Source organism: Eptatretus burgeri, chromosome 5, assembly GCF_056783735.1.
Source record: "Eptatretus burgeri isolate ZD-2024b chromosome 5, Ebu_testis_v1, whole genome shotgun sequence".
NCBI lineage: Eukaryota > Metazoa > Chordata > Myxini > Myxiniformes > Myxinidae > Eptatretus > Eptatretus burgeri.
The window spans coordinates 97,461,990-97,484,680 of NC_140965.1; the positions used below are offsets into that span (position 1 = coordinate 97,461,990).

Here is a 22,691-nt window from a genome sequence, read left to right on the forward strand (position 1 = left end):
TGCCCCAGAAGAGATACTCTTCTGGTCTTGGGGGATTTCAATGCATCGACTGGCACTGATAGAGATGGTTATGAGACAAGTGTTGGTCCCTATGGGTCTGGAAGTGTGAACCAGAATATAACGAAGTACCTTGACTTTGCAAGAAGTCGTGGACTTAGGGTGGTTGGTTCATGGTTTCAGCACCCACAGGCTCATCACTGGAATTTCTCTTTCAACGCTGGCGGTGCGGCAAAGGAGATTGATCATATGCTCGTTTATGGTCACTGGAGGATGATCCAGAACTGCAGGGTCGACCAGAGTGCTCAGTTCCTCAATACCAACCACAGGCATGTTGTAGCAACTCTGAAGTTGCAGCTTAAATCTGGGAGAATGGTACCATCCCAGCCTATGCTGGATGTTGGCAAGCTCAAGGATGAGAGGGTAGCTGAGGAGTTTGTCAACAGGCTGAGTGGGAAATGGGGGGTCTGGGTGCTTTGGGAGCAATCTGGGTGCAACCATCCTTGACATTGCTGGTGGATGTCTTGGAACTCACCGCAGGGCGAAGAAGAAATTTGTCTTTCAAGGGACACTGGATACCATTGATCAGAGTCGCAGGGCCATGCTTAATGGCAGAGCTGAGCTGTTGAGGGAGTTGAGCTGTAAAACTGTAGATGCGCTAAGGGTGGACAAAGAGGCCTATGTGCAAGGAATCTGCGAGGGAGTAGGGCATCACCTTTGGTCAAGTGATTCTCATCCTGCTTACAGGGAAATTTCCGCATTGCGTTCCTCCAAGCCCGTCCCTCAGTGAGCTGCAGTTAGAGCGGAGGGTGGTGGGCTCTTGACAGAGGAGTCTGAAGTGAAGGCCCGCTGGGCCGATTACTTTGAGCGGCTGTACCAGGCTGACCCACCAGCTGTTGAGTTATATGTCAGGGTTGTTACAATCCCGATTGCTGACCCTCCAATCAACTGCGGTCCATATTCGTTTGTGGAAACACAGGCTGCGATGAACCGGTTGAAATGGAGTAAAGCTCCTGGGACCTGTGGCATCCATGCTGAACTTCTCAAGGATGGTGGAAATGCTGTACTCATGTCATTGCATGCAGTGATGTGCTCTGCCTGGAACAAAGGCATAATCCCAACTGCCTTGTTGTCCTCTCTGGAAAGGGAAAGATGATTGTCAAAACTGCAACAACTACCGAGGTGTGATGCTGCTCTCAGTGCCGGGCAATGTCTTTGCTCAGATCATTCTTGATAGGGTTCGCCACCATCTGCTTGAGCAGCAGCGTCCAGAGCAGTCAGGCTTTACACCAAAGAGGTCAACGATTGACCGTATCCTTGCCCTTCGTGTCCTCACCGAACGCAGACGAGAGTTTCGGCAGGCGCTGCTTGCAGCCTATGTTGATCTCTGTAAAGCGTTCGATTCAGTGAATCGGGATGCCCTCTGGAGGATTCTTGGTCTTCGTGGGGTGCCACCAAACTGATCAATCTGATGTCTGAACTATACTCTGGAACTGAGAGTGCTGTGAGATGTGGTGTTTCCATCTCTGACTTATTTCCAGTTATTACTGAAGTTCATCAGGGGTGTGTACTGCCCCCCCCCATACTTTTCAGCACTTGTATGGACTGGATTCTGGGGAAGATGTTGGAGAGATCGAGCTGTAGTGCATCGTTTTGGAATGTTAAGATCTCTGACCTTGATTTCGCAGATGATGCAGTCACCTTTGCAGAGTCTCTGGATAACCTTTTGGGGTCCCTCGAGGTGCTGAATGAGGAGTCAGAGCCACTGGGCTTGCGGGTTTCCTGGGTCAAAACTAAAATCCAGACTTTCAATGACATCTTGGATGCTGCTGTCTTATTTGTACCCATTTGTGGTGAGGATGTTGAGGTCAGGGAGAGATTCACTTACCTTGGCAGTGATATTCATGTCTCCACATGGCTGTGAGCCAGAGGTCAATAGATGTCTGGGTCTATTGGGAGTCATCGATTCATTGGATCATGTGATGTGGCGCTGACTGTACATGTGCAGGAGGCCGAAAGTCCGAGTCTTCAGATCCCTCGTGCTTCCAGTCTTTCTCTATGGATGTGAGACTTTGACTCTGACCAGGGATCTGAGATGGAGACTTAACTCCTTCGGTACCAGGACTCTTCGGAGAATCCTTGGCTATCGCTGGTCGGACTTTGTGTCCAATGAGCGGTGGCTGAGAGAGACTCAAATGAGATTTGTTACCTGCATAGTCCGTGAGCGTCAGCTGCGGCTGTATGAACATGTAGCTCGTTTTCCTGAGGCTGATCCTGCTCACCAGATTTTTTCAGCGAGGGAGCCTCGTGAGTGGAGGAGGCAAATGGGCTGACCACATGTCTCATGGTTGCAGCAGATTGATCAGCATCTCAAGTATATGAGGATGGGCCAAGCATCTGCCTGGGGGATGGCCAGATGGAGACCCCTGGAGTACCGGCGGAAAGTGGACACAGCGACGCGCTGCTCCAGCACATGTTCCCATACCTGACCTGACCTGACCATAGTTATGAATGATAGGACTTGTATTGAATGTGGTTATAATTATTAATGTTCTTGCTTCTTTAAATTTTTGTTATATATAAGAATTGTATTGAATATTGCTTCAATGCACTGTTTTAACTCATTGTATTGTATTGTAAATATTTTTGCAATTCGGATGATGGCTGTGATGAAAATATCAATAAAACCATGTCAATTAGTTCAAAAATTACGTAATGCTATATATTTATGGGATATCATACCGTGCATGCTGATGGGTTTGATTAAACGTTAGGAATAATTTTTATTTGACATATCATTAGATTTTTCAGGGTCCCTCATCGTGAATAACACTCGACCCAAACAAAGCCAATGGAAATCTGATGCAACAAACCCGGCCAGTGTATAATCAACAGAGGCATACAAGCCTGATATCTTAGAAGCCCACCAGAAAACCAATATAGTGGCCATATTATTTTGGCTGGGTGTCATGGTTGGGTGGTGTCAAGCAACAAATGTGGGTGGGGTCCAGCAGCTGTCCGACCAATGGGTGCAAATTTCAAAAATGGACCCCTCACAAGAACCACAACAACAACAGCACCAACAACTACTTGGAGCTCTTGTAGACCTGTGACACGTTGCAGTTTTAAAAACGGATGATCAAGTTCCCTATTTTGGCAAAATACTGGAAATACAACAAGACATTACAATGAACAGAAATCTTGATAAATGAGTAATAAAGTAATAAATGTGTAGAACATTACATCCGTAGGTCCAAGAGGCGCAGTGCACCTTCGCGAGCATGAACCAACAACTGACGGCCATTGGGGTGCAGATTCAAGTGATTGATAGGAACACCTTTGAGTTCATCTTCCTTGACACTCTGCAAAGATACAATCCATCTGTGACACGTCCAAGTCTGTTTAATGAATCCTGGATGCTCCACTTGATAACCGTTCAGAGGTTATCGGTGAGAGAAATGCCAAGGATAGTTAACATAAGATGGGTGAAGGACATTCAGTGTATCAAATGTTCAGCCATGAGAAATCACCTTGTGCAGGGTCCATCCTCCAGTCGGATTTCCTTGTGCCGCCTGATCCACAAACGTACTCCAAATGAGAATGACACCGACACTGTCTCCACTAAACATCATCAGTCCTGTGGTGAAATGCCAAGGAAAACAAAGGAACATTATGAGGTGTGAAGAAGAAGAAGAAGTATAAGAAGAAGAAGAAGAAGAAGAGGAAGAAGAAGAAGGCAGCCTAAATGATCTATGATCAAGAGAGAGAGAGAGAGAGAGAGAGAGAGAGAGAGAGAGAGAGAGAGAGAGAGAGAGAGAGATGGGGGGGGAGAGAAAAAAAATTAAGATGATTGGTGAAAATATGAAAAATTAATGAAACAACAACCAACAAACACCTGTAGAAAAAAAAGAGGAAGAACAATGAGAAAAGTGATGACATGCAAAAACAAACAAACAGCTGTGTTAAGTTTGGGATGCAATTTTTAATTTATCAGAAGAAATATGAAAAAGTGAAACAAACCATCAGGGTCGAAGCAGATAGCATTCACATAGCCTGTGTGACCCTCAAGCTCACGCAATAGATGGGCAGTCGGCTTCTCTGCAGTCCAAGCCCGTAACATCCCATCATAGCCCCCAGTAATGGCGAGGCTTGGGATGGTGACATCCAGTCGTGGGTGGAACCGTGCAGCATAGACGAAAGCAGGGTGTGGCAGGATGATAGAGGCTTCTCTTGGAGAAGCTATGGCCCAAATCCTAACCAAGTAAGGAATTAGTTAGCATTTAGCTAATTTACAGAGTAAGACCATGTTTCTTTGTTTGTTTTCAACAAAGGTCATTGTAAGTGCTGTTAGAAACAAAACAAAAATCAACATTAAAAAGATATGTTGAAGAATGCGTGGTTCTGTGCTCCAACCAATCCACTACAAAGAAAGGAATTGTCTGATCTTTTAGTTTTATTGATTCCTGTACCTGGTGGAAGTTATGAACTTAAGAACGCCAATATCTTCAAATACCCAAACACTCAACAACCACGCATCTCTCTTTAATAAAGAGAAGGAAGGAAATAAAAACTTGCTCTTCTTTCTTCCATTAAACTATGTATTCTGTAATGCCTCTCCTACAGTGCAATTTCTGCCCTGTCTTCCTTCTTTGTTGTGTCCTCTTTTCATCTCTTCCGCTTTCACCTCCTCCAACACTTTGTTCACTCTCCCTTATTCCGGCTCAATCATAAAGCGACATTACAACTCCCGCCTTGTAAATATACTCCGAGCAAACTTCGCACACTCAACCTCCACTCTCATGTACACTTAGATGACATGCTTGACTCCACATTGCTGAACTGGATTCAAGAAAATACGATCAGACCAGAATGGATTAGAACCAGAAATCAGACCATAAATCTGTCTGATTCTCTTGAAAACCAACTTTACCATTTTGCCGATGACACGACCTTATGTCGACATCACTCTTCTTAAAGGCTGGTCACTGACTAATTCTCTTTCACACGTGTGGTTCTCTGTCTTGTATCATAATTCACTACTCCTTTTCTTCTTTAAAAGACTGCTTTCAATTCGACCTTTCCTTCATCCCGTGTCGAAAGAGTCCCACTGTTACAACGTTTCTATTCTCCATTCTCTTAATTCTCCTTTATTGCATTCCTCACGTAATATCATTAATCACATCTCTCACTTTAAAAAAAAATTAATCCCAGTTTGCAATGCATGCTCGTATTCCATCAATCAGTCCTTTTTGTCAACTTCAGGGTCAATTCAACACACCTAGTTAAATCTACCTCCTCCGAACCCCTCACCTGGTATCCCCTCTTCTTACCCATCCCATCTTGTTCCTCATCTTACCTCCGCCCTTAGCATCTCTTCACTGTCTTCTGCTTCAGTATCAGCTCCTCCACTGTTGTCCCAAAGAGTATGGTGTTCTAACATCTGTGGGCTCTATTCTAACCTAACAGATATCTCACTCTCTCAATCAATACACTCCTCATCACCACAAAGATGCTCCTCCTTTCCTCTCATCACACCTCCCCCTCTTCCCAACCCCTCAAATCTTGTGCCTCCCCCTGCCCACTCCCTTCTTCACCATACCACAACCAAGTCTCGTCCTCCCCCTCTCCCCACCTCTCCGATCTCCCTCCTGCACCTTGGCCGTGCCTGCTCTCAGCATCTCCCATCCCTCTCAAAGCAACCTTCACACTCTTCCCCCTCCAACCTTCCCTCTCACCTTTCTCAAAAACTCCCCCCTCACCCTTCTCCCTCAACTCTCCCCTCTCACCTTCTTCCTCCAATCTCCCCCCTAACTCCCCTTTCTTAAAGTTGCCCCCCCTCACACCCACAAGGCTGCCACATTCCACTGCCCTCTCTCTTCCATCTCATCGCTCTACCTCCAATCTTCAACTGCCCTCTGCCCCTCTCTTATGACTCCCCACTGTACCTCAACCCATCACCAATGAGCCTTTTCTCCTCCTCAACCAAACCTCTCCCCTAGCTCTTCTGCAACCCCCCCACATTCTTTCAACAACTCTCCTTACCCCCCCCCCCCCCCTCCTCTGTCGTCCTACCCTCCCCCTCTGCTCCCTTCCCTCTTCTTTAACAGTGTGGACCTCAAGCATCTGGGGCCTTCGCTCAAACCTGACAGATCTTTCCATACAGGTTGCCACTGACAAACCAGACATAATCTGCATAACAGAAACTTTCCTCCTTCAAGACATCTCTGACCCCCTTGTATCTCTCCCTGGTTACTCCCTCCTCCGGTATGACAGACCTGAGCCTTGTCCTGGCGGCAGAGTTTCTCTCTTCATAAAAGACTCTATTCCTCACTCTCACTCCCCCACACCCCCAGGAATATCTCTAGCTACGGCTTCCCCTCCACTCCGACCTCATGTTTCTATGTGTGTTGCACCATCCACCAAACAGTGATGACTCCATTTACAAATTGCTCTCCGAAAATATGGACCAACTTCTATCCTCTCATCCCAACTTTCTCTTCCTCATATGTGGTGACTTCAATGGTCATCATGCCAGTTGGCAGGGTGTGGGTACTTCCCTCACCTGCCATGCTACTTCAGAAAAAGACTTCTATGACTATTTGGGACTGACGCAATCTGTCAACTCCATGACCCAGATCTCAACCTATCTCTTCTGGATCTGATTTTGACCAATTTGCCTGAAAATATCTGCTGTTCTTTCTCTGCTCCAATCAGTTCATCACATGCTTGTCAAAATAGACATTTCTCTGGCTGTTATTAGAGAACCACCTCAGCACCGTCGAGTCTGGCATTTCACTCAGGAGGCTAACTGGCAGGGACTTCAAGCAGCCAAACTTCTAGACTGGTCTCCCATCTCCACTTTCTCTGAGATAAACTCGTCCTGAGAATTCTTTCAAAGAAACTTTGATCTCTCTCATGCACAGATTTATCCGATCTTGTCTTCAGTTGTCCTAACCATCCTCCCGCCCGTGGTACAATGAAGCTTGTGGCGAGGTAGTTGTCCTGAAACAACTTGCCTGCGCCTCATGGAAGGCAAATCCAACTGAAGGCAATTTCAGTTCCTTACACAAAGCTCAGAACAAGTGTGTGTCCACCCTTAAGAGAGCCAGAAAATAACATCTTTCTCATCTCAAGTCTGAACTCTCAAACCTGTCTCCCTCCTCCAAATCCTGGTGGCATCTAGTTAAGTATGTTTCTGGTGTATGTTCCCCCTCCATCCCCTCCCTTATCTCAAATGGCCGCACAGCTGACACTGCACGTGAAAAGGCTGAATGCCTAAACTCCGTGTTTGCTTCAAAATATTGTGTCCCAAACCGATCACTTTCTGTACCCATCTTACACAGTCACACCCAGCTGTTCCCTAGACTCTGTGTCCTTTTCTCCTGACAAGGTGGAGAGCTTGCTGTCTAACCTTGACTCAGATTCTGCAACTGGTCCCGACAGCATCAGCCCACATGTCCTAAAAATCTGCTGTGTTGCTCTTGCTCACCCTCTCTCTGTTCTATTCACCCTCTCATTTGCTCAAGGTCATCTGCTATCTGCTTGGAAATCAGCAAACATTACCGCTCTGCCCTGCAACTACAGACCAATCAGCCTTCTCCCAATCATCAGCAAGGTTATGGAAGCCATCCTATCTTCAGACATTAAATCCTTCCTCTTCTCCAATGGCTTGATTTCCGATCATCAATTTGGATTCAGACCAGGTCACTCTACCCTGGATATGCTGCTTCTGCTCTCCCAACAATGGATAGAGATCCTCAATGCCAGACATGAAATCAAAACCATCTCCTAAGAACTAGACATATCGTATGCTTTCGATATGGCCTGGCACACTGCCATGCTCGTGAAACTCTCTTCCTATAGTATCCAAGGCCATCTCCACTCTTGGCTCGCAGACTTCCTCTCCTGTTGCAGCCAACGTGTGGCCCTTAATGGAATTCTTTCATACCCTCTTCCTATCCAGGCTGGAGTTCCTCAAGGCAGTGTTCTGGGCCTTGTTCTTTTTGTGGTTTTCATCAATGATCTTTCCAACACTCTGGGAAATCCTCTTTATCTCTTTGCTGATGACTCAACCCTCTGCCGTACCATCTGTCATTCCTCAAATCAGGAAGCAGCAGCTTCTTCACTCTCTGCAGATCTGGATAAAATCACAAACTGGTCCAACAAATTGAACATGTCTTTCAACCCTGACAAATCTCACGCTCTCACTATGTCTCTCTGAAAGGACCGTCTGGACCCCCCCTCCCCTCCCCATCTACTTTCAAAACAATTCTCTTGAAGAAGTCCTTTCATTCAAGCTTCTAGGTCTCACTATCTGCCATGATCTTTCACTATCTGCCACATTTCCAAGCTGTCCTCCAAAGCCAGTCGCCAACTGGGCATCCTCCGTCTTGCACTGTGGATGCAAATTTCGCTAAAATTAGCAGAATGGGTTTAAGGGTGATAAAAATATATTGAAAAATTATTGCCAATTAAACTTGATTGATAATTAACTTGAAAAAGTAAATGTTTTTAGCATATAACACAATGTATTGTTATAACCCTTGAATTGGAAATGTATTGGAATACAACATGATTATTTCATCCACATGCTCGAACATGAATCTATTTTGAAGATATATATACACATATATATTTGCATTTTAAATGACCTTGCATGTCTTGACTGCATTGGAAGGTTATCAGTCTGCTAAACAAAATATTCCTCTTCCCAAAACAGACGGGCCTTCCAAATAATCTTTCATCCTTATGCAGTAGAAAAGAATCATCTATTATTTTATCTTGCTTATAAAGGGATTCTTATGTGTCGATAATTATATATTGGTGCCTGAAAGTCTGGCTCGGAGAAGGAATCTGGCTTCTTTGGAATGTGTGTCTAAGTGATATCCAGATGTCTTTGAAACTTTTATTCACTTCAGATTTTAAAATCGTTCCCAAGCCCTTTCAATCTGGGGTGACCTCCTGACCTCCAGATAACCGCTACCAAGGGGCCATGTGTGATCTATTCCAGCACCTAAAGGGCTGCAGTCTTGGTGCCATTCTGTCTCGATCTCGAGGATGACCAGACATTTTCATCATCTTACCACCCCTCCCCCCTTTTTTCCCTTGCATATTATATAAGAACTCAAAAAGTCCATGTATGGCAGAACCAGAAGAAGACTGTGTTGCTTATTGAATCTCCCCTGAATTCTCCATATCGATATGTTTGTGTTTGTTTGTTTGTTTATGTTTGTTTTTAATAAATAACTCAAATGTAGGAGGAATTGAGAATTCTTCGACAGCACACCTGAGCTCCTGACCACATACAAAACTTTCGTCTGTAGTATGATGGAGTGCCGCTTTCCCCTCTGGGCTGGTGCTCCCGCCTCTCACTTTCCTCGGCTTCACTCTGTAGAAACCAAGGCATTTAGGATCATTTGTATCCCCCGCGGTGAGGCTGAGTCTTTGGGTTTCTCACTCTCTCACGGCATGCAGGTCAGTGGTCATTCTGTCTTCTACCGTTCTCCTCTCTGGCTTCACCTCCCCTGCTGTTTGTGATATGTTCCCCCCCTCCCCCTATATTTCTGCAGGGTGCTCAAGGCCTGCCAGCAACCCCCTTTCAATAAAACTAGCAAAATCAAGAATCACTGCTCACCTTCACTCTTTCATTCCTCTTTTTTCTTGCCTTTGGAACAAACTTCCACACATTCTTCAATCCTACTCTTCCCTCGAGGTCTTAAAAACAGCTGTTCACCACCATCTTTTATCTTCCCCCATCCAAAACCATGATCTTCTCGACCACCTTTAATCCACCCCAAACCCACCTCCATAGAATTCCCTGCTTTCCTTCCTGAAAGCTCCTGTCGTGTAAGGACCTGAAATTTCCTGTTGTGTCTATCTTGTTTACCCCGTGTACCCCGCCCCATCCCTCACCTTTCCACAGATCTCCTAATGTCTCTGTTCCCCACTGTTTTGTCCTTCCCTCTCCCGCCCCTCTTCTCTCCTGCTCCTCTTTGTTGTACGTTCTGTGTGTTAGCTCTCATACGAGCCTCGACAATGTACACAAAAAATCCCTTTCCTCAGACATGTGAAAAATAAGCCACTGGTCAACTACTTGGAACATGACATTTAAACTATGCAAATCACATGCTCTAACACAATCTCTCCACAAGGATTGGCAATCAACCTATCCAATCCACTTCTCTGAACAACTCATGAAAAAGGTGCAGTCGATGGAACTCATTGGCCGCTTTATCTGCCATAAACGTTTGTGGATCATATCACCAAACTGGCATCAAAGTTTAGTTGCCGTGTGGGTATTATCAGTAAGTAGAGCTAAGGAATTCCTGAGCTACACCAAACTCATCATAGTGTACAAGACTTTAACATGGAGTTCCATGGAGTCGGGCTCCCCACTCTAGGCTGGTTCTCTTCTTCTCACCTTGCTCCTCTTGAGCTGGTGAAAAACAAGGCCTTCTGCACCAATGGCATCTCAAGACAGGAAACTGATTCTCAGGTGGCACTCTTCCACCAGCTGTCAAGTTGGAAGGCCCTCTATTTCAATGAAGCTTACATCTGGAATTGCTCCTCTTGCCCTCTCCTATCTCAGCTCTCGCCAAGCCACCCAAGATCACATTTCTCAAGAAACCCTCACCTGCTCATCTTCCCAAAGTCTTCGCTGGTTGCCCACCCACATGAATTTGTCCTCTTGTTCTCCTGATTGTGGCATTGTCTCCTTTTGTCTGTTGTCTCATCCTTATTTCGGTCTTACACAAATGCACCGCTCATCACTTTGTCAGGCAGGACCCGTGCATATCCACAATCTCTTCTACACACACTGATTATTTAATCACACTTTCTTCCTCTTCAGGCCATTTTTGTGTTATTCTTCCTTTCCTCCTTGTGAATGTATATCCATCCTACTTCTCCTTCCCCATCCCTTCCCCCCTCCCCCACCCCCATTCTTCTTTCGTATGCAGCACAAGGCTACGTCGTAGCATTATTGGCTGAGGACGCTGCTGTGTCGCTGATTTTATTACTCTCATCGCTCTGCTGGTTCGGGCAGGAATTTGGAATTTGGCCCTGCCTGACTGACTGGTCATCCGTCCATTACCGACAATCATCCGTCCATGACTGCTCATCTATCCATGTACTATTGTGTACATGATGTTTCAAAAACTGTTGAATATTTAGCTTTAATATTGTAGTTATCTATTCCTCATGACGTTATCTCAACATGATTAAATCAAGGCTGTAATTGGCTGAATTATGTTGCCATAGCAACCATCTCGGTAACTTGGCTTGCATACATGATATTTCAAAAAACGTTCATGATTTAGCTTTCATCTTGCAAATATCTATTCCTCATACCACACAAAAGGCAGGGGACCTGGAGTATCAGCTGCTTGTTTACGCTCCTTTTCACATCTCTTCTCTCATACATATTCATCTTTTTTATTCATTATTTTAATACTATGTTATTATTTTGTAGTTTTTGTTTTACTTCATTTTTAATTTTTAATTTTTTTTTTACTGACTCCTCCAGTCTGGCTCCCTCTGCTGTCTCAGCTCTCTGACCCTCATCAGCAACTCCAAGATGCACCCATTCTTCAAATAACCCTCTCTTAGCTAAACTCCTAAAATCAAATCTGATTGCATACCTCAACTCTATTGTTTATTTTTTTCTTCAATTTGTAGAACTGCCTTCCTGAGGCTGTTCAATCTCACTGTTCACTCCAAGGCCTGAAGCAGGCAGTGCACTATTTTTGCCCACTCTTGTTCCTCACTTGCCACATTGCCCCACAGTCAGTTTTTTTTTTTGCCTTTTTACCCTTCATCAGCCAGCTCTTTCATGAGCCTTAATCTTGTGCAGAAAAAAGATAAAATAAAATAAAATTTAATGTGAATGTGTCGATGGATGTGGCGCCGCCTGTATAAGATGTCAACCTAATGTTATGTTTGGTCTCAATTTAAGGTCACATGAAGAGTTAAAGATCACAGAGATAGTACGAGAGAAAAAAGAAAGATAAGTAGAAGAGAGAAAACATCAGATGAAACAACTCAAGTTTTGGTCTGCAAAATGATTTTAAAAGGGTTCATTAGATTTTCAAAGGGTTGACCTTTGACCAGTTGCACCCACCATTGAATCAAGTCACCATTGTATGAAGGACTGTACTTGTACCAAATTTGGTTGAAACCCTGTTTTTTTCACAGAAGTGAGGCTCATGGAAGAACAAGGTAAAGGTATCCCTTCGGTGGTTCACAAGTTATTGCGGAAACCAAACGATTTTCAACTAAAAGCCACATGCCCTTTGACCTTTGATATTTTGCAACCAATATGTAATCAATTCATCCTTGTATTACAGTTTATACATGTGCCGAAAAGTTTAGTCGAAAATCCTTTTAGTGGTTCACAAGTTATCGTGGTAACAAAAAACCGATAGCGGTTGAAAAGATGGACAACCCAAAAATATAATGCCTCCGCTTTTCAGCTGCGGAGGCAAAATAAAAAGTGCCCATTCTCTTCCCCATCTCTATTCTCACTGTGCTGTGGTGTCGGCAGAGGCTGAGAGAATATGTTTATCATCGGAGCTCCAGCATAAGTCATAGACAATGCTGAGGTGGCCATGGAGTTCTGCAAGCAGTTTTCCAGATGGGATCTCATACACTGCAAACAGGATGGTTTGGATAAAAAATTAGGGGAGGAGGATTTCAGTACACACAAAAGAGAAGTTTAAGAAATGTTAACATTTCACTGTGAGAATAATGTATAGTCATATCCCGGTTTACGTTGCCCATTGTTGTATCATTTCGCAAATACGTCGTCACCTTATTAATCCCACTTCTCGATATTCGTCATCTCAACTCAAATTTACATTGTTTTAAAAGCCATACCTTTTTTTCTCGAGCGTTTTCAGAACATACAAGAGTGATAAAGACGCCAGAAAACATCACTAAAGTGCCAAATCGGGAGAGTACAAAATTGCCAAAAGAACGACTGTACTTTGCTGCGCAAATAAAGAAATGAACTGGACTGTAGATTCACCAAGAGGCATTGTAAAAGTGTTATCTTAGAAGTGAAATTAGATGTTATTAATCGATTGTATGCTGGTGAATGTGACCTTGATGTAGTCGGGTTATTAAGTTTTCCTCTGATCGATAAATGTGCCGATGTTCATTGTAGGAAGAAGAAGCCGATGGACCACCAACTTCGATCGCTTCTGGAAGAGGTATATTTTTACTTAAACGTCCGGCAATTGTTTTTTTATATGTATGTGTACTTGAATTTAACTGTCATTCATTAAAAAAGGGTAATATCATCAGTAAGAAGTGAAATACAATACCTGAAGTGGTGACGTAAGGAACGCATCCCCCCCCCACCCCACACCCCTTTATTCCATTCATTCTTACGAGTACGTGCCCGTACGTGCGTGGCCATACGTGCAAAAAAAAACAAACAAAAGAAAAACTTTCAAACCGCGAGCCAGAAACAACAACCACACAGGCCGTTCCTTCGCTCTCACATGCCCGTACGTGCGTGGCTGTACGTGCGTGCCCGTACGTGCGTGGCCATACGTGCAAACCCCCCAAAAAACTTTCAAACAACTACACAGGCCGTTCCTTCGCTCTCGTAAACGACGACTGGATTGGGGCATTGTGTTTATCTATAAATGTGTATAAGAAATCGAAAAATTATTAGAATACATTAAGTCATCACTATCCGGAAGTCCGTACGTTGTAACCCGTAATGGGGAACGCGGCTGAGGATCTCTTCCCCAACAGCCACGCCTACGCAGCAAAATGTCCTGTGATTGGTAACTAAATGGCGCATCGGCCACGCCTACGCAGCAATGTGTCCTGTCATTGGTTGGTAAATAAATGGCCATAACTTGGGAAGCACTTGTCCGATTAATATCAAACCTTGAAAAGGCACATACTCAGGTCCCCAGCAATATACCTGGCAAGTTTCAATTAGATCGGACCAGTGGTTGTCGAGAAACAGCGGTCACACACACACATACACACATACACACACAGAGATTGCTGGAATTATAGATAGATGAGAAAAACTGCTTTGATTTTCGTCATTTCGATATTTGTCGCACTTTTCAGGAATGCATCCCCAACATGAACCGGGGTTTTACAGTATAACAGTCAAACTAAAGTGGAAAGATTCTTGCCTTCTCAAGCAATTGCAATTCATTTTCTGTACAATATTAACAGGAACCAAGTAAGCTCTTTTTTGGAAGTTAAAACAGAACAACAACAGTTCATGCATGTCTGGGGAAACAACATGGTTGAAAAGTTGTGCATGGAAGCTTACAACGAATGGGGTGTATATCTCGGTGTGCACATGCCACTGCAAGCAACTGCCCATCATGGGAAAATGCGATGCGGAAGCAGCCAGCCGAACCCGCGGGCAGAGAGAGCAGCAGTTTGTTGGGGATTTGACATGCCTAGGACATGAGGCATACGTGGTGATAAATGGAGTGATGGTGAATTAAAGCACAGTACAAAAATATATTTCTGAAAATACCTGTCCAGGCAACCGACTCCACTTCTGAGTCTGACCAGACACATTGGTAAGCGAGGAATGAGAATTCTCAACTTGCTGAGTTTCTGGATCCTTCAATTCTCCTTGAGACATTAACGTATGTGATAATGGGCAAATGGTGGCCTGCACCTGAAGAAAAACCACAGAAGCAGATTTGTAGGGGGTAAGACACCAAAACACAAACTGACCGTGATCCTTAGTACATATATATCTAGAACGACACTTGGTGGAGTGTATATCTCCACCAGGCTGAACAGTTTATGTTTAGTATCCCACTTATAGGCAAGATGTGGATTCCGACCTTAACCAAAATTATTTGGCTTGTTCTTGTCACCTATCCAACTCATTCACCAGGTTTTTTCCTCACCCGTCCACAGCTGTTTAAAAAATCGTGCATTATACGAGGTCTGTCTAAAAAGTAACGGGACTGAGCCTGCTGTGTGCTCCACTTACACAACTTGAATGAACGGGTTGTGTCACAGTCTTTCACAACATTCCAGCAATGTATATGATTGGTGATGGTTGACTACGCTCATTGTGTGATTTTTTTTACAGGTCGTGCTTTACACGTTGTCTAGTCTGATTCATCGCGCTATGTCGTGAGCAGAGAGCCAATCTGAAGTTTCTTGCCAAGCTTGGCAAAACACCTTCCGAATCCTTCGCAATGCTGCAGCAAGTTGAAGGGGAAGAAACGATGTCACGTACACGTGCATTTGAATGGCACAAGAGGTTCAAAGAGGGATGGGAGGAGGTTGAAGACGATCCAAGGTCTAGAAGACCTTCAACGAGCAGAACGGTGAACAACATCGAGCGTGTGAAGCAGATGGTGCGCGCAAATCATCGACTTACAGTGCGGATTATTGCTGAGGAACTTTCCATCGACAAGGACACTGTCTGGAGCATCATCACTGAAAATCTCGAAATGCGCAAGGTGTGCGCAAAGATGGTCCCCAAGCTCCTGTCCAAGGACCAGAAACAGCAAAGAGTCACTGTCTGTCAAGACATTATCGAGAGCCTCGAGGACGATCCAGACCTGCTCGGGAGAGTCATTACTGGCGATGAATCGTGGATATTTGAATACAATCCCGAGACCAAACAGCAGTCGTCATTGGAAAAAGCCGGCATCACCAAGACCAAAGAGAAAGCAAGGATGTCGAAGTCGAAGGTCAAGGTGATGCTCATCGCATTTTTTGACATCAAGGGCATCGTCCACTTCGAGTTTCTACCACAGGATCAAACAGTGAATCAATAGGTGTACAAGGAGATCCTCCAGTGCCTCATGAGATCAGTCCGGGACAGGAGGAGGGAGGGATCTGTGGGAGAACAACGCCTGGGTGCTCCACCATGACAACGCCCCTGCTCACAGTGCCCTGAGCATCTGACAGCTTCTGGCGGAGAGGAACGTGCCAACTATGGAGCAACCCCCGTATTCGCCAGACTTGGCCCCTTGTGATTTTTTCCAATTCCCCAAGCTCAAGGGGGTGATCAAGAGGACCCGATTTCCTGATGTGGAGGCCATCAAAAGGGCCTTGACGATGGAGCTCCGGAGGATTCCAGAAGAAGCCTTCTGGGGGTGCATCGAAGCGTGGAAGAAGAGGATGGACAAGTGTGTGAGACTGGAGGGAAACTATTTTGAAGGGGACAAGCTGTGATTTCAATATATTTTTTGGAATAAAATTTCTGTGAAGTCAGTCCCGTTACTTTTTAGACGGACCTCGTATCGTTTTTAGCCCCATCTCTCAAAAGTGAAGAATCACTTTAAAATAATTTTTAATCTTGTTTCCAGATTTGGATCTTCACCTAATTTGAATCAATTTATCCTTGTCACACAACCAACTTGTCCACCAAGTTTCGTCCAAATCCATCCATCCATCCATAACTTTTTGAGATATCATGCTCATAGACAGACAAACAAACAAGTAGACAGACAGATAGCCAAACAGGGGTGAAAGCATAACATACCTCCACCACCAAAAGTGGATGGAACGAATATTCTCTGATCACTGTGGGACCTACCTGCTGGGGAGGTTGGCCAGCAATCACTGTGACATACAGCGTGGAGGGGTAACGTTGGCGGCCAATGCGACTGTACCACTCAAACACATGCAGCATGTTGGATGAGATACGACGGAGAACTGATGGTGCAAACAACTGCAGGCGCACCTTGTTTCCCACATTCAAGGTTCCATTGGCTCCCTCCAGCTAGCGCAAGACAATGTGGTGGCCAAACATGGAGTAGAGAGCAAGCGAATGTGATGAAAAACAAATCAGGTTCAATCACCTCCTACGTTAATTTTTTCATTGTGCCTCGATTCTCCATTGTCCATAATGCAATATACACAAGTAGAAAAGCGAAGATTGGACTTTCATTACTTGCACTAGATTTCAATAACGATCACATTGATGCTAAGTTGTAAAAAAAAACACCCATCTTATGCTCCTTGGAATAGTCAGGAAATGACATAAAATGTGGTGATATCATTTGGGACCATCGCTATATGTAAATTAAGGGATGATGATAATGAAGGAAATGGAACATATGATGATTTAGGGGTGGTTGGCACAATCACACAAGTTTATCGCTTTTGTTACCTTCAAGAATGCCCAAGCCAATGCATGTTTTCCCATTTCCTCATGCTCATTTGGATTCTGTTTTCTGTTGCTCTCCATGATCTGCGATGAGAAAGGTTACACTCATTTGGAAGAATTATTAGGCTTCTTGCAAGAATATCAGACTTCGTAGCATAATGGTTAGAGCATCGACTTTGAGTCTCGGAGATTGGCAGTTTGAACCCTGGTCTCCAGTCATATCAAAGACTCCAAAAATGGTGTGTGCTGCTTACTTGCTTGATGCTCAGATATTAAAAAGGAGAGAGCAGAGCACCAGCTTTGATCGGCCTAATGGCCTCCTCCTGCATTGAAGTTCCATATTAGGAAACTCAAGACAGCTGGAGATGTCATAACATCTTCAATATGAGGTACTCCTTTTAGATAAAATGATAATAGCCTGCCCCTTCTACGGGGACATTAAAATGAGTTCCGTCCGACCGATCATCCGTCCATGGAATTTTGTGTGCATGATATTCAAAATCAGTTGACCATTTAGCTTTCATATTGCATATATATATATATATATATATATATATATATATATATATATATATATATATATATATATATATATATATTCCTCATGACATTATCTCAACCTGATTCGATCACGGATGTGATTTGCTGAATTATGTTGCCATGGCAACAACCTCAGTAACTTGGCTTGTATACGTCATATTCCCAAAACCGTTCAAGATTTAGCTCTCATATTGCACAGATATATTCCTCATACCACCCAAAAGGCGGGGGAATGAGAGTATCAGCTATTTGTTTATTCATGAAAAGTACATTTATGGCTGCCAATTTCATGCTTCATGCGATAAATTGAGATGTGAGCTTACATGTTAATTAGGGCGGTGTAAAATATGCTGCATCAACAGCAGTAAACTTCCGAGAAACATGTTTTTTTTATCCAGCCATTAAAACCTTAATTTTATTTCAGTATAATTATATACTTCAATACTCCATCCATCCAAACGTCCATTGGGACCACACTCTGTGCAGAGCATTGGTGCTGCTTAAGCAGTCTCCTGGGCTATTGGGCACAATCCTGGATGGGTTGGCACTCCGACACAGTATACCAGCAAACTGGCACTCATTTTGCTGACCTCGTTAGGATGACATTTAGAGTCAACCCCACCTGGTATTAATTCAACCTTGGATCCCAAGCCCACCACCCTAACCATGAAGCCAACATCAGGCATACTTTAATACTGTACAACATAAATTGCCTTCTTGACACTTCCAAAAATCTCCAGTTTTGCAGTACTTGGACAAAATATTATGCCATTTACACCATCTCGACCTATCAAATGTGTCGCTCGTGCTCTCAATGTTGGAGAATATCGCAAAACAAGAGATTAAAAAAGACCGTTGTCATGTCCTTTTTCTCAAGACTGCACAATGTAAGGTGTTCTATTAACTCGTCTCTAGTTTTCATCATAATAGTATGTTAGATCCAATGGCATCTTGAAGATGTAAAGTGATTTAAAAGGAATCATGAAGAATGATGTTTTGGAGATATAAAGTGATTTAAAGGTGATTTTATTGGTTCAAGGCAGAGTAAATAGGCCTCATGACATTTGCTGAGTGAGGAAGAGGATTTCATTTCACACAAAAGAGAAGTGTAGATAGTGACGTAGATCGTGGGAATAACAAGCATGTTTTGGAACATCGATCGTTCTGCTATAATCAGTCTGCTCCAAGAAAAAAAAAAGGGAGGCATCCAGACAAATGTTGGTGATGCTGTAAAGAGTGTGGTGGCAGGAATCTAACAAGCCTGATCCTTTCCAGTCATTTGGAACTGAACATATTCAACTACCTATAAGAACTATAATGACAACAACCATGCATGCTTTTGAAAAGAAAAAGCATGTAAAGAGCCTTAATCAATGATGTTGATATTCAGTTATGAATACAATCGATAGTCTTCTGCCAATGTGGATGATATTTCGTATCCTTGAGTGAGATAGATGTGCGTCACAATTGATATCGTTTCGTGCGGTGACAATTGAGCTAAATGGTGGTGATGGAGCAGCAATACAGTGCTCTGAAAACTGGAGTGCATCAGTCATTGGTGGCTAAGCACAGTGTCGCTATTCCCATTGATGTAATTGGGTGAGACAAGCAAGTGGATGGAGATGAAAAAAAAAGTAAATGGCTTGCTAGTTGAAAAGCCTGGTGTTGGCTTAAGGGTTAAGGTGGCTGACTTAAGACTTTAGGGTCCTGAGTTTGAGCACTCGCTGTCGTGCCATTAAAATAACACCAGGTGGGTCGTCTCAGCCTGTCATCCTTCCAAGGTTGGCAAAATGAATACCATTTTACTGGGAAGAATGAGCCATTCGAGTATACTGTACTGCGTCGGAGCGGCGAGCCGTCCAGGATTGTGCCCCCGAGCCAAGGAAAAACGACCTCAGCAGCCTTATGCGTCTGAAGACATGAAAGGAGTGGCTCTTCATCTTTTTCTTCTTCTTGCTGGTTGTGCTGAGGTATATGTTTGTTAGATGACAATACTGTTTGTACTGGAAGGGATTGCTTTTAAAGTCTGTTATGATGCGTGCAAACAGAATCCTTTGAGGGGTCATATTATTTGAGTATGCTGGCATATGATGAAACAAAATACTAAAGACAACTGTCACCCGGATATTATTTTTATCTCTCGTCAAGGAATATTTTGCACTTTGCACCTGAATACAAACCTCAAAGAAGATCAGTGTACGTGGGCCACCATGGGCTGCCTCTATGAACCGGCCAAACCTCTCTGAAAATATCAACTGTTCCTCCCATTCTGGTCGCAAACTCCTCGCTTGTCGGAAGTCATATGGACAGGTGATCATCGTATGCAAAGGTACATCCGGACTGTGAGGGAGAAAGTTTCAATGACAAGGTGAACACTGATTTTAAATCTTGCCTTCCCATTAATATTTTGGTTATTTAATATTTAGCACCTGATACACAAGTCCTAAACACCTTCTAAGAATAACAAGGAATAACAATTTAAGAATAACAAATTTGATGCAGGGGAAGGCCATTCGGCCAATCATGCCTGCGCTACACCAACACCAAACCAAACAAATCCGTGTCAGGCTACAGACCCAATCTCAATAGGGGAAGGGAGAGGTGGCATATGAGGGAAGGGGGAGCTCCACTTGCTTGCCTCACACTTAATCATCTCCATCAGACTAAAGCTACTGAGGTATTTTTATTATCACTACCAGCTGAAGGGCCAGTCCACTATGGGCAGTAAAAACACTTAAGTACTATTTATTCTCAAACAGATCATATAACGATGTTCTGTGATAGTTGCATTATTTAGTTTCAAATTAAATTATTTTGTGTGCACATATACTTTATCATTACAATTGAATTCCAGCTTCAGTTTTCCATGCACTTCTGGACAAGCACACACACCACCAGGGGGCCCTATTTTGGCTACATACCTGTGTCATGTCATTCATACATACACACATACATACATACATAGGTACATACAAATACATACATACATACATACATACATACATACATACATACATACATGATAGTTGCATTATTTAGTTTCAAATTAAATTATTTTGTGTGCACATATACTTTATCATTACAATTGAATTCCAGCTTCAGTTTCCCATGCACTTCTGGGCAAGCACACACACCACCAGGGGGCCCTATTTTGGCTACATACATAGGTACATACACATACATACATACATACATACATACATACATACATGATAGTAAGATAAATAGATCATTTATTTTGAGGGAGGGGGTGTGAAGGCAGACCCTCACACAGACATGAGGGATGAGACCCTTTCAGTGACATCACAATCACAACACATGCACTGTATACAACCACTTATCCATACTCTACCTGCCAATCCTACCAATATCCTTGTACCCTTCTATCTCCAATATTTCTAGGTGCCTATCTAATTCCAGTTTAAACGTAACTACTCATTCTGCTGCCACTACTTTCCAGAAAGACCATTCCATGCATCAACTATTCTTTGAGTGAAAGACCCCTGCCTGCTATCCTTATACTCCTCTTATTTACTCTCAAGTTGTGTCCTGTCACTGTCTATTCTGATAAAAAAAAACTCTTCTGCAGTTATTTTATATTCATTATCTTAAACATCTCATCATATCCCTTTGTAACCACCTCTTTTCTAATGTATAAAGCCCTGGCTCCTTCAGCCACTCCTCATAGCTTAGTCTAACTGGGCACAAAATCATTCTAGTAGGTCTATGCTGTATCCTCTCTACGGCAGTGATGTCCTTCCTCAGATGTTGTGACAACAACTGCACAGAATATTCTAGATGGGGCTTTACTAAATAAAATGTTAATACTACCTCTTTTCATTTATAATCCGACAAATACAACTTAAAACCCTGTTAGCAAACAAATCCGTGTCAGGTTGCAGACCTAATCTGTTTACCTTCTGTATATTACCATTCCCAGATCCTTCGCCTGTGTGACATGCTCCAACACTGCACTTTACATCATGTAATCCTCATTTTCATTGTTGTTAATTGTTAATCATGTAATCCCCAACACCTTATATTTCTTAATATTAAACTGCACCTGTCAATCTTTTGCCTGATCTTTGAAAATATCTCGACTTTCCTGAATCTGATCAATACCCTCCCCACCTCAATACACCCCACCCCTCTCTGCCATTTACCTACCTTACTTTCAAGCTTTGTGTCATTTGCGACTTCATGTTATTCCTCAAATGCAAACCAAGTGAAGGTAAGATATTGATCTATATGGTCAGTAATTATTTTAAGTTGGTGACAATTTATGAAGACTTTCACATCAGCATTAATATCAGTAGTTTAAAACCTTTTATAGATATTATTTGGCTGAGCGTGAGACTGTATACAGAACCAGTTATAGCCCGGCAATATGGCAGACCTGTGCTCCTTGAGTACATGGCGCCCTGTCAGCTCATCCACAACATGCACTCGTACAACGGGCAATGAATGAGCAGGGTCAGTCCGTAAAGCATCAGCACGGTGGACACACACAATCAACACTTGATGATCCTCCTCAAACTTACAATTGGGCACCGCATCAGTCTGCTTTGCAGGCTCTGCACGAGCAGGGCCAATGGCATCATCGTTTTCTATAGAATGGCCATCGGCTGCTGGAATGGAACAACCAATTTAAAGGCAACAATGAAAAGTAAAATAAAGTTTCATCACAAGTATATTTTAAGTCGAATCAAGAAATGCTAAATTCAGTCCCATTACTCCAAATACACTTTTTGTGATCTACCTTTCACAGCTTTCTTCTTTTTTCGTATTTTTTGAGCCTTCACAACAGCATTCGCTCCGTCTTCAGACAATGATTGAATGTGTAGCTGAGAGCTAAGGGGCTCGAGTCTCCATGAAGAGTAGTTCACTTTGTTCATCTTCTCTACCTTGGTTCTACCATCACCTTCTGCAGTGCTGTCACCAGTGACCTCAGTCTTGCCTTTTACCAATCCCCTCTCATCTACATTTGCATCAGTACATTGGAGCTCTGAAAGCTTCATGGACCTGCCAGAAG

The 22,691-nt window shown here is 43.4% G+C and overlaps 1 protein-coding gene across 17 annotated transcripts in view; it reads right to left on the bottom strand.

Annotated features, from left to right (window-relative positions):
• AHI1 (Abelson helper integration site 1) overlaps positions 1 to 22,691 on the bottom strand; it is a 245,127-nt gene that overhangs the window by 200,564 nt on the left and 21,872 nt on the right. For 15 of the 17 annotated variants that reach the window (XR_015058634.1, XM_085883040.1, XM_085883032.1 and 12 more), the window contains exons 7-17: positions 22,419 to 22,681; positions 22,056 to 22,287; positions 19,840 to 19,999; positions 17,123 to 17,203; positions 16,547 to 16,732; positions 14,513 to 14,659; positions 14,300 to 14,432; positions 12,520 to 12,643; positions 4,018 to 4,250; positions 3,528 to 3,634; positions 3,241 to 3,359 (exon numbers count right to left, since the gene is read on the bottom strand). Coding sequence is in view for 16 of the 17 variants with exons in the window: in XM_085883040.1 (XP_085739166.1) it covers positions 3,241 to 3,359; positions 3,528 to 3,634; positions 4,018 to 4,250; positions 12,520 to 12,643; positions 14,300 to 14,432; positions 14,513 to 14,659; positions 16,547 to 16,732; positions 17,123 to 17,203; positions 19,840 to 19,999; positions 22,056 to 22,287; positions 22,419 to 22,681 (1,785 nt within the window). In the remaining variant the exon portion in view is untranslated. The remainder of the gene's footprint in view (positions 1 to 3,240; positions 3,360 to 3,527; positions 3,635 to 4,017; positions 4,251 to 12,519; positions 12,644 to 14,299; positions 14,433 to 14,512; positions 14,660 to 16,546; positions 16,733 to 17,122; positions 17,204 to 19,839; positions 20,000 to 22,055; positions 22,288 to 22,418; positions 22,682 to 22,691) is intronic. The other 2 variants (XM_085883035.1, XM_085883038.1) reach the window with 2 other exon arrangements.